The sequence below is a fragment of the Suncus etruscus genome, chromosome 5, assembly GCF_024139225.1.
Source record: "Suncus etruscus isolate mSunEtr1 chromosome 5, mSunEtr1.pri.cur, whole genome shotgun sequence".
NCBI lineage: Eukaryota > Metazoa > Chordata > Mammalia > Eulipotyphla > Soricidae > Suncus > Suncus etruscus.
In genome coordinates, this window is record NC_064852.1 from 129,724,569 (window position 1) to 129,738,168 (window position 13,600).

Here is a 13,600-nt window from a genome sequence, read left to right on the forward strand (position 1 = left end):
GCCCTCCATACAACATTTTGTGGCCTGTGGCCGCCTTCAAATATCGCAATAAAAATCGCATTAGTAAGAAAAAATCGCATTAAACATTCGCATACCCCAAGCAGTTCCATTTGGGGTACGCAAATGTTTAATGCGATTTTTTTCTTACTAATGCGATTTTTTTATTGCGAATAATCGGTAAGCAAAATCCCTTATGCGGCCCTGCCTCACCCCAACTTTGCCTCTTGCGGCCCCCAGGTAAATTGAATTTGAGACCACTGGCTTAGGGCTTTCTCCTAGCTCTGTTCTCAGGAATCACTCCTAGAAGGAATTGGGGGACCATATGAGATATTGGGGATGGAATCTGAATGTAAATAAATTTTAAGATGACCCCATCATGCCAGAGTAAAGCAGCAACATTTTATTTCGTTATCATGTAGTAAATGGCCAGCTAACAAATCACTGGATGATTTCCTTTCCAAGAGAAAGATTTTCTAAGGGAACGAGTTGGAGTCTTCCACATTTGTCGGATGACTTTTCATTTTTCTTTTCCATTTTTGCAATTCTGGATCCAAACTGCATGGCCCGTTTAGGCAGAAGAGCAGAGGCGGTTAATCCAAGTTCCAAGGCTGCAAGGCGCAGAAGCAGCTTTTCACCGAGTCCGCGGGGGAGAGTCAAGTTTGCTTTTTCCCAGATTGGTAGAGAATTTAGGAAGGAAACAACATTTTCATCCAAGAATGGAAATCTAAAATAGATAAATATAAATACGGTTAACTTTTTAAAAATGTTCAATAAGGGACCAGAGTGGTGGCACTAGCAGTAGGGCATTTGCCTTGCATGCGCTGATGTAGGACAAACCATGGTTCGATCCCCCAGCATCCCAAGCCAGGAGTGATTTCTGAGCACATAGCCAGGAGTAACCCCTGAGTGTCACCTGGTGTGGGCCAAAACCCCCCAAAAAATATAAAAATTTCAATATAATTAAAATTTATAGTGAAAAACATTTTTCTAAAGTACTACCTTTCTCAATTAAAAACATCCCAATTATTTATGTAACTATACAATTCAAATTTAATCCCACCCCCCCAAAAAGTACAGATACTCCTTGCTTAATGACCAAGTTCCATTTGGTTGTTAAGCGAATTGGTCGTTAAATGAGAAACTGCATGTACTGTATATAGTAGTATAGTATATGCATAGTACTTGACAATACAGTATTCTGAATAAGTAAAATAACGAGAAAGATCAAACTGAAAACTTCTACTTGTTTTAATTTGCATAGGTTGTGTAATTTACATACAGTACTGCAATGTATTACAGAACATAAAGTTAGTAAAGTAGGAACATTCAAGCACCAAAAACCACAGTACTGTACTGTAGAGTGTACAAGATGGAAAAACGGTGAAGAGATGGTCGTAAGTGCGAGCGGTCGCTAAACAGGTAGGTCGTTAGCGAGGAGTATCTGTATTTCAAAGTCTTTTAAGATAGAACTTCCATAAAACAAATAAATAAAATGAGCCTATGGTGTCAAGAAAGAAATTGTTTCACAAGATATTTTTAGGGATGCCTTGAAAAAAAAGGTTTAATTATTCAATCTGAATTTGCTCTTTATTAAGTCTGAAGAAATTACAATTTCAGGATATAAACCTATACAGAATTAATCTACAATCCTGACCTTAAGAAAAATTTACTCTTGGTTAAAATTTCATGGGATCAAAGATGTTTAGATGCATTTTAATGGTGAGCAACTGGTTAGATTAAAAAATAATAAAACTGTCCTCGCGGCTTCTGCTCTAGCAAGCATGATGAACGTACCAAAAACCCGCTAGACATTTTGTAAGAAATGTGGGAAGCATCAGCCCCACAAAGTCACACAGTAAAAGAAAGGCAAGGATTCTCTGTATGCCCAGGGAAAGTGGCGTTATGATCGGAAACAGAGTGGCTATGGAGGGCAGACTAAGCCAATTTTCCAGAAAAAGGCAAAAACCACAAAGAAGATTGTGCTGAGGCTTGAGTGTGTTAAGCCCAACTGCAGATCTAAGAGAATGCTGGCCATTAAGAGATGCAAGAATTTTGAACTGGGGGAGATAAAAAGAAAGGGACAAGTGATCCAGTTTTAAACATCTTTTATTATGAAGACAGATCAAGAGTTGATATTTGAGGAGGGGAATGTATCATGAATAAAGTTCCCCTTGAGTGAAAAAAAAATAATAAAACTAATTTTTTTTTTCTTCCCTATTTCCCTAAAAGTTCTGTTCTTTTTCAATGAAAAAATTTGTGTCTGTTTTGGGTCATATTTAGTGACTAGTGGTCAGGGGCTATTTAATGCTTGGAGGTTGATAACAATAAGGTTTGGGGGACTGGACTGTGCTGAGCTGGACAGCACCAACAGGTGCTAGTGCTTCCCCGACCTTCAAAAAAAAAAAAAGAAAGAAAAAGAAAAGAAAAGAAATAGCATGGTTCAGTGTAAACAAAAGATTGAAGCAGAAACAACATGGTCTTGGATTAGGCAAATTATATTCCATTTTCTATTCAGTTTATTTGACAAGTAGTTGTATGTATATCTTTGTAATCATACCAACTAATTAAAAAACAACAACAACAAAACCTGGGGCAGACTTCTGCTTCTGTTTTTCTGTTTTTTATTTTTTAAACACACCTGGCAGTGTTCAAGAATATTCCTGGTGAGCTCAGGGGATCATCCGGGATACTGAGGATAGAATCTGGGTTGACTGTATGCCCTAGCTACTATACTATCTCTCTGACCCCGATTTCTGACTTTTATAACTAAGTGGTGCTTTAAAAGCTACACTCAAGCACAAGTTCAATACATCAGAAATAAGTTTGGGTAAAAATTAAACCTGAGTTAAGAAAGATCATACATCTCAAATGGTCTTGAAGTTTTCAGGTCACCTGCAACATGCAACCAGAGATTCTACAGCAAGTAGGGTACTTCCCTTTTATGCAAGCCGGTTCAGAATTCAGGAGCCAATACTTGTGAGTGACACTTAGTAGTGTTTCCTAAACTCAGAGCCAGGAGTAACCCCTGAGCATCATTGGGTGTGTCTAATACATACCCTTTCCCAACAACAAAAAAAAAAGCATAAACCAGGAGCTCCAGTACTGGAAATGCCATAGAAACTAGTAAGTGGTACAGTGGATTTAGTGCCTACCCGGGAAGAAGTATAGTGACTGAGTTCAAATCCCTATTGTTCCCTGTATTGAGCATAATCCTCACATCATAAGCATAACGTGAGCTACTTTGACTAAATAAGATGTGCAGGTGCCATTCGCAAGAAGGGTGAACCTTGACAACACCCTGACCACAGCATGAGCACCTCAATTAAATATGTGACCCTCGGTAAGCAAGTGTGGGAGCACTCAAAAGGAGAGCACACCACGAGGAGCACTACAACCAGGTGTCAGAGTAATCTCTGGCCACTGCAACAACAACAAAGGGAAGAGGTAGAGTCATGAGGGAACAAATAATAATATTCTTTTATTTTGGCCACACCCAGCAGTGCTTGGGTCTTACTCCTGAATCTGTGCTCAGGGGTCATTCCTGGTGTTGTTCATTCCTGGTGTTGTGATGGTGCGGCTCAAACCCAAATGACTCATAGGCAGGACAAGTGACTATCTGCTGGACTATCTATCTGGCCCTAAAAACAATTTCTTTTAAGACTAGTTAGAATCTATGCATAAAAATCCTGCATGGACCCATACCTACAGAAATGTCTAGAAAGAAAACCAAGAGCTAGGTTAGGGGAAGAGAAAGCCTGGAAGAAGGGCTGATACCCCTTTTGGAAGGAAAATGAACATTTACTGTATCTCTGTTGTAATATTTAAAAAAAAGTTCATGTTATTGTATCCTCTTGAAAAATCGCCGAGTAGATATTTCTTAGAAAATTAGTTCTGGGGGCAGGTGAGATGGCACTAGAGGTAAGGTGTCTACCTTGCAAACGCTAGCCAAGGAAAGACCACGGTTCGATCCCCTCAAGCCAGGGGAAATTTCTGAGCGCTTAGCCAGGAGTAACCCCTGAGCATCAAACGGGTGTGGCCCAAAAAACTAAAAAAAAAAAAAAATTAGTTCTGGAGGGGCCAGAGTGATAGCAAAGTAGCAGGGTATTTGACTTACACACAGCTAATCCAGGACAGACTAGTTTGATTCCTGGCATTCCATATAGTCCCTCTAGCCTGCCAGGAGTGATTTCTGAGTGCAGAGTCAAGAGTAACCCCTGAGCACCACCAGGTGTGGCCCAAAAAACCAAAAGAAAGAAAAAAAAATTAGTTCTGGAAAAGAAGAAAAGAAGTGCCTCTCTGGGACACCAGAATTTTGCTTATTTATGTTTGTAACAAACAACTGATATAGTTGTTTTTACTGTTGTTTATTGAAGGATATCCAAGGAAAACAGAATCGAAAACCTCCTTCCATAGTCTATTTCCCAAAATTACTCAACCATCCAAAAATTAGGATTACCTTGCTTCTTTTCCATGATCACCGATAACCCTGTCATCACGCCCAAGATTTCTAGAAGAAATTCGACCAATTTCCATTTTGATTTCCTTGTTCAACGCTTCCAACCCACGTGTCTGAAAGCAGACACGATGGCGAGAATAGCCTGCCAGCTGCTCATCTGCACCAATCCCAGTAATAATCACCTAGAAAGAACCAAAAAAAAAAAATGTTATGAGGCCATAATATGGCAAGCAGCTAATTAAAATAATTATAATGAAATCACTAAACAAATGATTATACAGACTATAAATAATCTGCAAAATAACATATAAACATTATAATCCTGGGATGGGAGATAGTATAGCTTAAGTATTAGCAATTGTCAACATCAGATTCCTCAAATCTTGTGGGTATATCCCCAGAGGCCCCCAAGCACTGCTGGGTTGTCCTGGGCATCTCTGGCATAAAGACCAAGACCAAATGAGAGCAGCCCTGTCCCCTTGGACCCTGGCACTGAACTGCTAGCCTGTTGGGCTGAGATTCACTGATGGGTTCCTAGACCTCCTGAGAAGTGCTTGGGAAACATCACACCAACTATAATGCCCCAGGGAACATTTTCAGAAAAAAACTCAAATTATAAATAAATTCATAGAACAATAAAATATGCCCATTTTTTTAAACCTGTGCTGGAAACCTATCCTAAGGCCTCACACATGCAAGTCAAGTACTCTCTACCTAAGAGACAAGGCCCAAGCCCTAAGTATGTCCAGCTTCAAAAAAGTCCAGAGATAGTATAGCAGGTGAAGCTCTTGCCTTGCATGTGACTGACCCAAGTTTGATTCCCATATGGTCCTGCCACAAGAAACTCTTGAGTATGGAAACAGGAGTAATGTCTAAGGACCACTGCTGTGGCCCCAAACCAAACAAATAAAAAGTGGCCTTCACTATTTATAGGCTCTGAATGCAACTAAAATACACTGTGTGCATTCTTGCCACCCAAATACAAAAGGCCATAATTAGGCTTTGGAAATTTCTCTGTTTGGACCTACTGTGCCATACCTTTGCGGTGCTCTGATATGGTTGCGCTTCATCCTGGGTGACCAGCCAACCAGCACCTCTTGAAGCAAACCAGACTGCACAACCAATACTATCGTCCAAAACTGTATCCAAAGGCTGGATCAAATGGCATATTCGAGAGCTTCTTAACTCTTGCAGCTCTTCCAGAGAAACATTAATTTCAATGAAATTCCAAATCCGAGAAGGACTAACAGTTTGTAGTTCCTTTAGTCCTGCTCTTCCTGTGATGCGATCTGGTACATTAAATTGTTTCTCAGGATTAGCAGCAGCAGCATTTGCAGATTCTGAAAAGTTTTTGCTACAGTTTTTCTGTTTCTCCTTTCTTTGGTCACTGGCAGTCTCTCTCATCATGAAAGCCACATTAAGAAGATCAATGGGTTCCTCCAAAGGGATATGACGGTCTGCAAGGGCTGCAAGGACCATGGAATCAATGCCCCCAGAGAAAAGGATGGCCACATTTGCTTTCTTATCAGAGGCTTGGAAAACTTCACTAGGTGTCATATTTTTGTCCCTCGGTAAACACAAGACACGTTTCTTGACTGCGGTACTCAGGACTTCAATGAATTGCTGTACAGCTTGCTTTGTGTGTCCATCACGAAGAAAAGCCTGAAGAGTTTCTTTTGTAGGTGGTCCACTGGCAAGGCCACTGCCATCAACTGCAACTTGGGCTTGTGGTGACATCATATTTAAAGGGACAACAGGTTCTCTAAGATATAGGCTAGCTTCATTTGCTTCCACGGAGACCCAGGGAGGCAAGTCTGCTTTGAGATAAGCCATGGTGCCACTCTGGTCTCTGAGAGCATGCGCCCCAGAAACAGACCTCCAGGGACACAATCTTAAAACCACATGTCCAGAAACAGAAGCAGACATGAGATCAATTCTGAAAATTCCAGATGCTGGAACTTCTTGCCATAGATGGGTCCCACCGGGTATTTGGCCACCAACAGAAGCAAGGCAGAAGCTCCCATGTAAATCACTAAAATGCCAAAGCAAGCTACGACGACCAAAGAAATCCCTACCAAACCATAAACAGTGCCTAGATGCCTGGTAGTATATGAAAGACCAAGGGCCTCGGACTTCCGAGAAGAGGGATGTGATATCAGAGTCGCTCTTACATGCAGAAAGAAAATGAAACATTACTTGAGTATCATTCTCTTCTGCTTCCACCTGCACCCCACCAAAGACTTCCCCATTCCAAAGGAACATATCGCCTCTCTCATCTTCCACAGGCTGGGCAGTCACAGCACCTCTTAGGTGGAGGACATGGCCAGAAAAGAAACACTGGTAGTGCGTGTTCGACCTTGACAACTGTTTACTACAATCGGGGCCTCTTCGTTTAAGATTAGACAGCAAACCTTCTTTCAAGTCCTTGCTGAGATGCTCAACAGAGAAGCTTACCAAGCAGCCAATGCCACACATCTTGACCTGACACCTAATTGACTATTTTGGGATTTTGGTCTTCTCTAGGGTCTCTGCTTCTTGGTACTGTTTTCGCAGATTATCCAATACATCTATGAAGGTGGGAAAGAGAAGAAATAACATTCACATAAAATTAAATTAAAAACTCTGACTTTGACCAAGGCTTAAAAACAGATGCTATTTAGAACGCAAAAATTATTTAAGCAAACATGCATTGTCTAATGTCAAAGTAATCACAACAGGTTTCTAATCAAGAATGGGACTTTTTAGAAGAATGTGTCTTAGTAGTAGAACCACATGAGGGATGCCCTAGGGACAGGGAGAATATTTGTTTTTTTTTTGGGGGGGGGGGGGTTTGAGACACACCTGGCAATGCTTGGCGCTTATTCCTGGTTTCGTATTTAGAAATCACTCCTGGCAGGGCTCAAGGGATCATATGAGGTGCCAGGGATCAAATAGGAGCTGGCCACGTGTCAGGTAAGAGACCCACCCATGGCGTTATCTCTACAGCCCCGATTATTGATCTTTTAGAAAAAAAGTTTTAGTTTGTTAACAAAACTATTTAGATTGAGACACGAGCTACACACACCTTATATGTAATTTAAGTCTCACAAGACCTTGTAAGGCCTAAAATAATTCACTACAAAAAATAGTAAAGGCAGGAAGCAGTAAAACAGTTATTTATACTTAAAAATCACATACTATGAATTACTATTTGCTAGCACCTTTTAAGTATTAAAAATTGTTACTGCACTTTCATCTTTGGAAAGCTTATATGAAATGAAACTACCATACTGTTTTAATAACAGGTGTCTCAGTATGCAAAGTTTATCTATAAAAACATTCAGATACAGACAAAATAATTTTAAAATCCCTCACTCCCCACCTTAGAAATAGATTTTATGTTAAAACTCAAACAAAACAAAGCACACACAAAAATTTTTATATATCATGGGTCTATCTTTCCCTCCTCCATTCTTGAGTTCTGGAAGCCCATCAGAGTCAGGGACTAAACCAGGTTTTCTGCCCATGAGACAAGCCCTAAGCCCTTTCATGGCTTCATAGTGGCTTCATAGGATTATAATTTGGCTGCTGTGGACTGGCTTCTATTTTTTTTATTATTTTTTCATCTTCTTAAAGAACCATCTATCATGAATATACAGAAAGACTAAAAAAACTATTTCCATATTATACAAACAGCAACTTACTTTTGCTTTCAGAGAATATTTCTGCTCGGTCTCCAAGAAAGAATATATTGCTGTTTGGTTGCTGTCTATACACTTTCTGCAAAATACAATTTAGGTTCACATCATGCTTTGACCTAAATATCAATGAACATCTAAACCATTATCACATATCCTTGAATTTCATGGACATGTATAGAACAGAGAATAGTATTTGAGCAGAGCCACATAAACAAAACACACCCATTAGCTTCCCATCTACAAACTACAACCTTGAACACAAGTCAAATGATGATATCTCATGATACCATTTTTCTTGAATGAAAGCCAGTATAACATAGTTATATAACATATAATTATAGATTCATAATATGCTATTGGTGAAAAATATATTGAGAACTTGTTTTCTTACTAGGAAGTGTTCCTACCAGTACTGTAAAGAGTTTATTTGAGAGGGTAGGGGGAATATGGGGAAACAGCACAAAAAATCAGGGTGTACTTGTGCCTGAGAGCTCTGGATTGGCCCACAGCATCCTGATTACTTGAGCATATTGGGGAGTGGTACCTAAATGTCACCAGCTTCCTAGGCATCATTGTGAGCCCTCTAACAAGGGTTTATTTCAAAAGTTCTCAAGCTGTAAACATTTGGTACCAACTTTTCAGTACGATCAACCAATCCTGAGTAGACTCTTTTATTTTTTAGAAGAATGAACCTTTTTTTTTGCCAAATCTTCGCACATTCCCAAGATTTCTAATTCCTAAGTATTAATTTCTAAAATGCAACTGAATCAACATATTGTACATATAGTTCCCAGGCACTAATAACATCCTGCCAATCTGTCCTCTAGAAAGTTTATAGTAATTTTTAGTGTTCTAGAAATGATGGTAAAAACTGTTGGTTCCCAATCTTCAAAATGCCTTAAAGAATAATCATTTCTTCCTAAACTTTGAAATGTATATTTGGATATTATAACCACATATAACAAAGTGACTTTTCATCTATTAAAATATTAAAATCTATTAAAATTAAAATGGATGTTAACATCGACCAGGTTAAATATTTAAAAGATCTGGTTAAAATTTGGGGGAAGAGATACAATTCAGCCACCACCACCCCAATTATCCACATTTATTTGAGTAGTTCCTTCTTTTCTCTCCATATCATTATAATTATTTCAAATACACACAAAAAATTAAAAAAATACCATTATTATAGTTCTGACATATCATAGTACAATATCTTTACTTTAAAGTACCATGAGTCACATAATTTAGCACATTCTTCCATTTTCAGGTTAACTAAAAAAGATGCTGAGATCTAGTGAGATAGAATAGGGGATATGTTGCCTCCCCTGCACTTCTGTGGGTGGTCCCCTGCCAAAAATTTTTAACTTTTTTATTTAGGCAGCATAATTTAGTTACTAATAACTGAGTTTCAAGTTTACAATGTTCCAATATAGGTTCTAACACTAGTATCAACTTCTTTCCATCAGCTTCCCTCAACCAATGTCCCCAGTTTCACTCCCATCCCCGAGCCTGCCTCCCTAACAAATATATATATAGTTCTGTGTTGACTTTGGGCCACACCAGCGGTGCTCTGGGGCTACTCCTGGCTCTGTGCTCACAAATTGCTGGCAGGCTTGAGGGACCATATAGGATGCCTGGGATTGAACCAGGATCTGTCCCGGGTAGGCCACATGCCCTACCACTATGCTATCACTCCAGCCCGACAGATATATTTTTAAGTTTGGTTGTTGCAGTTTGTGTCTCATGCTTTCAGTGTAGCTACTCTGTGGTTCAGATAGATAGAGATATATAGATATTCACCACATCGCCACCGTGCCGAGGCCACTGCCCTGTCAGTTTTAGCTGTCTAATAAAAAAATTCTATAAGACTAAAATCTTGACATTCTAAGTGCAAATATGACACAAACTTTCACTGTGATTCTTATAACTTTAATACATAGTTAATATAATATGATCACACCTTCCATGTAGTTATCTAATTACTCAAACAACTCACCCGGTTCTTCTTCAGATTAGAAAGTTCTTCCACGACTACTTTTTGTTCTTTAATCTATTAAAATAAAGAATAAAAGCTTATTTCTCAATGTTCAAATGAAGAGCCTTTAACATGAGACACTGGTAAGGGTCTGTCATAAACCATTGTCCAAATAGGCAATATATATACGATTATACAATTTTTTCAAAAGAAGTCTATTAGGGTACAGGGGAGGAGAGAGCTGGAGAAATGACTGAACTTGATACTGTTCAGGAATTCCTGGTAACGAGCATTCTTGCAAAGGTCACAGTTACTAAACAAGGCTAATAAAGGTAAAAGATAAAAGCAAAATTTATAGCTTAAACAACTGTGCTCCAACCAATACCAGCCTAAAAAAAATAAAAGCCAATGGTTGAATAAGACATGGGCAACTTCAGTCCTACCTAAGACCAACACGTTTTCAAATTTATACACTAAATGGTACAGCCAAGTAACCAGAGTGAGCCAAGGAACATAAGATGTCCTCCCTGGGGCAGTATGGCACGGATGTCATTCTCCACCTGGCATTTACACGTGTTGCATCTCAAAGACCAGACTGCTGTTCCTAGTACTGGGTAAATTGGTATTTTTTTTTTTATTAGTAGCTGCAGTGGAAAGTGCTTCTTTCTCTCTTCCTTAAGTGTATGTCAGACTAATGACACTAGGGTGTCTCTAAAAGCACATTTGATCGCCTCTGTTCTATCAGAGGCCTGTGGGAGAGAAATGGAAGGTGCTGAAGAAGTGATCCGTGTGGTCCCTTTAAGCTGTAAAGTGATCAGAACAGGCTGTGTTAATACTCTGCTCCAAGGGGTGGGCTTCCAAGCCTCTCAAGTTGAGGTAAAGCAGAGTTGAATTTCGAGACAGAAAATGTACAGAACTTCTTGCAGCTTAATATTTGGACACTGCCTTCCCACTTATTTTACCAAATGGCAGGGAAACATTTCACTCTACTGGGCATAAGCAAAAAAACAGAGTCTGGCTATTAACTATCCCCATCTCTGATGGTTGAAAAGGCCTGTCTCCTTCAGAAGGGGAGGCCAGATGCACTGGGTTTTGTTTTTGGGCCACACCTGGTGGCACTCAGGGATTACTCCTGGCTCTGTGCTCAGAAATCGCTCCTGGCAGGCTCAGGGAAGCATATGGGATGCCTACCTAAGCATCCTAGTCCTATCAAGTCCTACCTAGTTCTTACCAAGCAAGGCAAAAGGCCTACCCGCTGTGCTATCACGCTCCAGCCCCGAGTGTTTTTAGGATTAATTATACACAGAGTATTAGAGTCGCTAGCTCTAAATACTGCAAGAAGGAAATGGAGAATAAGCATGGGAAGAGAGAGTACGTCTTATCTGACAGTTCCCCAGGCCTGACTGGGCTTGATACCCTGCATCAGCCAACATGTAGCCTGCCCTCTTTTTTTTTTTTTTTTTTTTTTGGTTTTTGGGCCACACCCGTTTGACGCTCAGGGGTTACTCCTAGCTATGTGCTCAGAAATCGCCCCTGGCTTGGGGGGACCATATGGGACGCCGGGGGATAGAACCGCGGTCCGTTCCTTGGCCTGCCCTCTTTTTCTCTCTTTCCCTTTGCATGAAAAACAGCAGACTGGCCCCGGAGCTACAGGTCTCCCGCAGGATCTCTTCTCGGGGAGGCTCAGAAGGACAATAGGGGGGTTCTCAGATGATGTCAGGGGTGCTTCCCACTTTCTGGGTGCACCACAGACAACTGACACGTAAGATGCTGAATATTGGGGACAGATCTCAGGGACGCGTTATTTCTAAAACTTGACATGAAAGTTTTAGCCATCCCAAGGAAACTCTTGTCTCACTGTCACCTAGATCTCACCTTGGAGAGAAAAATCCTAGGGCCCCCCCCCCTTCAACTGGAGTCTTTTGGTGCTACAAAGGAAAAATAAAAAGCCCAAATATCTTTCTTTAATTTAATTTATTTTTAATTTTTTAATTATATTCTGCCAAGACAAGGCCCGTTCTCCTTGCTCGGGGAGCATTCTCGGGAGCCTGATCTGCTCGTGCACTCACCTTGTTGCTAAGATCTTCCTTTTGCACGGGTGAGAGGCACGCGTTCACTTGGCCCAGGTTGATCTGCAGGCGAACTCCCCGGCCTGGCATGTTGACAGGCGCAGGAGGAGCAAGGATGATATTAACAAGCCGAGGCTCCGTGGCTCCCGTTGGAGCCTCAACGCGCACGCGCCCCGGTGGCTTCAGTTCCGGGGTCTAAGGTTACTTCCTGTGTGTGATTCCACCAATAGTATCGCGCTCGCTCTCCCCCAGAACGCCTGCGTAGTCCGAGTTCTGCACTGGCGGCACAATGGCTCGAGTGATGGTTGTAGAAGAGAACCCGAACTGCGCCCCCTAGCGGTTCTAGGGTGGAAAGAAAGGTTTTGTGTGTGCTCTCTGCTCCTCTGATCCGATCTAGGTTGCGAATTTTATGCTCCACCCAGTGGTAAATAGAAAGGAAAAAAAAAATATACCACTTTATGTTTATCATATAGACCAAGGCTTGAGGCCACGTGCAGATTAAAGAAATGCATCGTTCGCACTGAAACTAGACACATTAAATAAGACCTTTAATTTATTATTTACATTAACAGTTGCCCACCGAAATGGAATGCTAGCCAGTGAAGAATTTTTTACTTCACACTATAAAATGAATTATGAGTGTGGGCCATGCAACATTTGCACTATCTTTTATGATAAAAGTATTAAAATATAGCAGTAGAAAAAATGTATGTGTGCATTATAGCCTTATAATTTAATGGGATTTATGTTGTGTGGGTTTTTCTGGTCTTTGTTTTCTATTGATCACTTTTACAGATCTGTTAAAGGCAGAGATTCACTTCTACTAGAGCTCTGTCTTGTGGAAATGTGAATCATGTTGTTCTGGCAATTTATGCATGTTATGATTTCTTATTCTGGAAGACATCAGTTTTGTAGTTAATATATACTAGCATTTCTTCATTAATATATTGACTAATCATAAACTCTGAATTGGTTTTAACATCATACTGGTTTTCTGAACTGAATTTGAGTGAAACTTGGACATATTTTGATATATAAAAAGACATGATTTTATATTTTGAAAATTATACTTTGACTTTGAAAATATATTTTCCATGGAGGTGTCCAAATGAAGCTATGCTCATATGTGGAACCAATCTTAATACTGAAAAGTGTTCCTCATGAGTTGTTTAAAGCCCACATACCTTTTATCTGTTCTTAGTGTAAGTAAATATACAGTGGTTATAGAACTGTTATTTACTTTTCCTTTCTTCTTATAATATTTAGCTTTTGTTTCTGCTTTGTGAATGGTTGATAATATCCAATGTTGGTAACAGTAATGATTGGGAATTTGGTTTTATAATCATTTTGGGATACCTCTTAGATAATGAGGTCTCTACTAAAGATGACAGAGAATTCAATGTTTTCTTTTTAT

At 40.0% G+C, this 13,600-nt stretch overlaps 1 protein-coding gene and 1 pseudogene across 1 annotated transcript; one reads left to right on the forward strand and one right to left on the reverse strand.

The window, feature by feature from the left end:
• Positions 1 to 377: 377 nt before the first annotated feature.
• On the reverse strand, positions 378 to 12,321 carry ASNSD1 (asparagine synthetase domain containing 1). Its single transcript, XM_049773205.1, has 6 exons — positions 12,187 to 12,321; positions 10,139 to 10,192; positions 8,140 to 8,215; positions 5,495 to 7,023; positions 4,457 to 4,638; positions 378 to 724 (listed from the first exon to the last, which is right to left on the reverse strand). Exons 4-6 carry the CDS (start codon positions 6,929 to 6,931, stop codon positions 439 to 441), a joined length of 1,905 nt encoding a protein of 634 aa, XP_049629162.1. The 5' UTR covers positions 6,932 to 7,023; positions 8,140 to 8,215; positions 10,139 to 10,192; positions 12,187 to 12,321; the 3' UTR covers positions 378 to 438.
• Positions 1,779 to 2,099, forward strand: LOC126008998 (60S ribosomal protein L36a-like; annotated as a pseudogene).
• Positions 12,322 to 13,600: the final 1,279 nt, after the last annotated feature.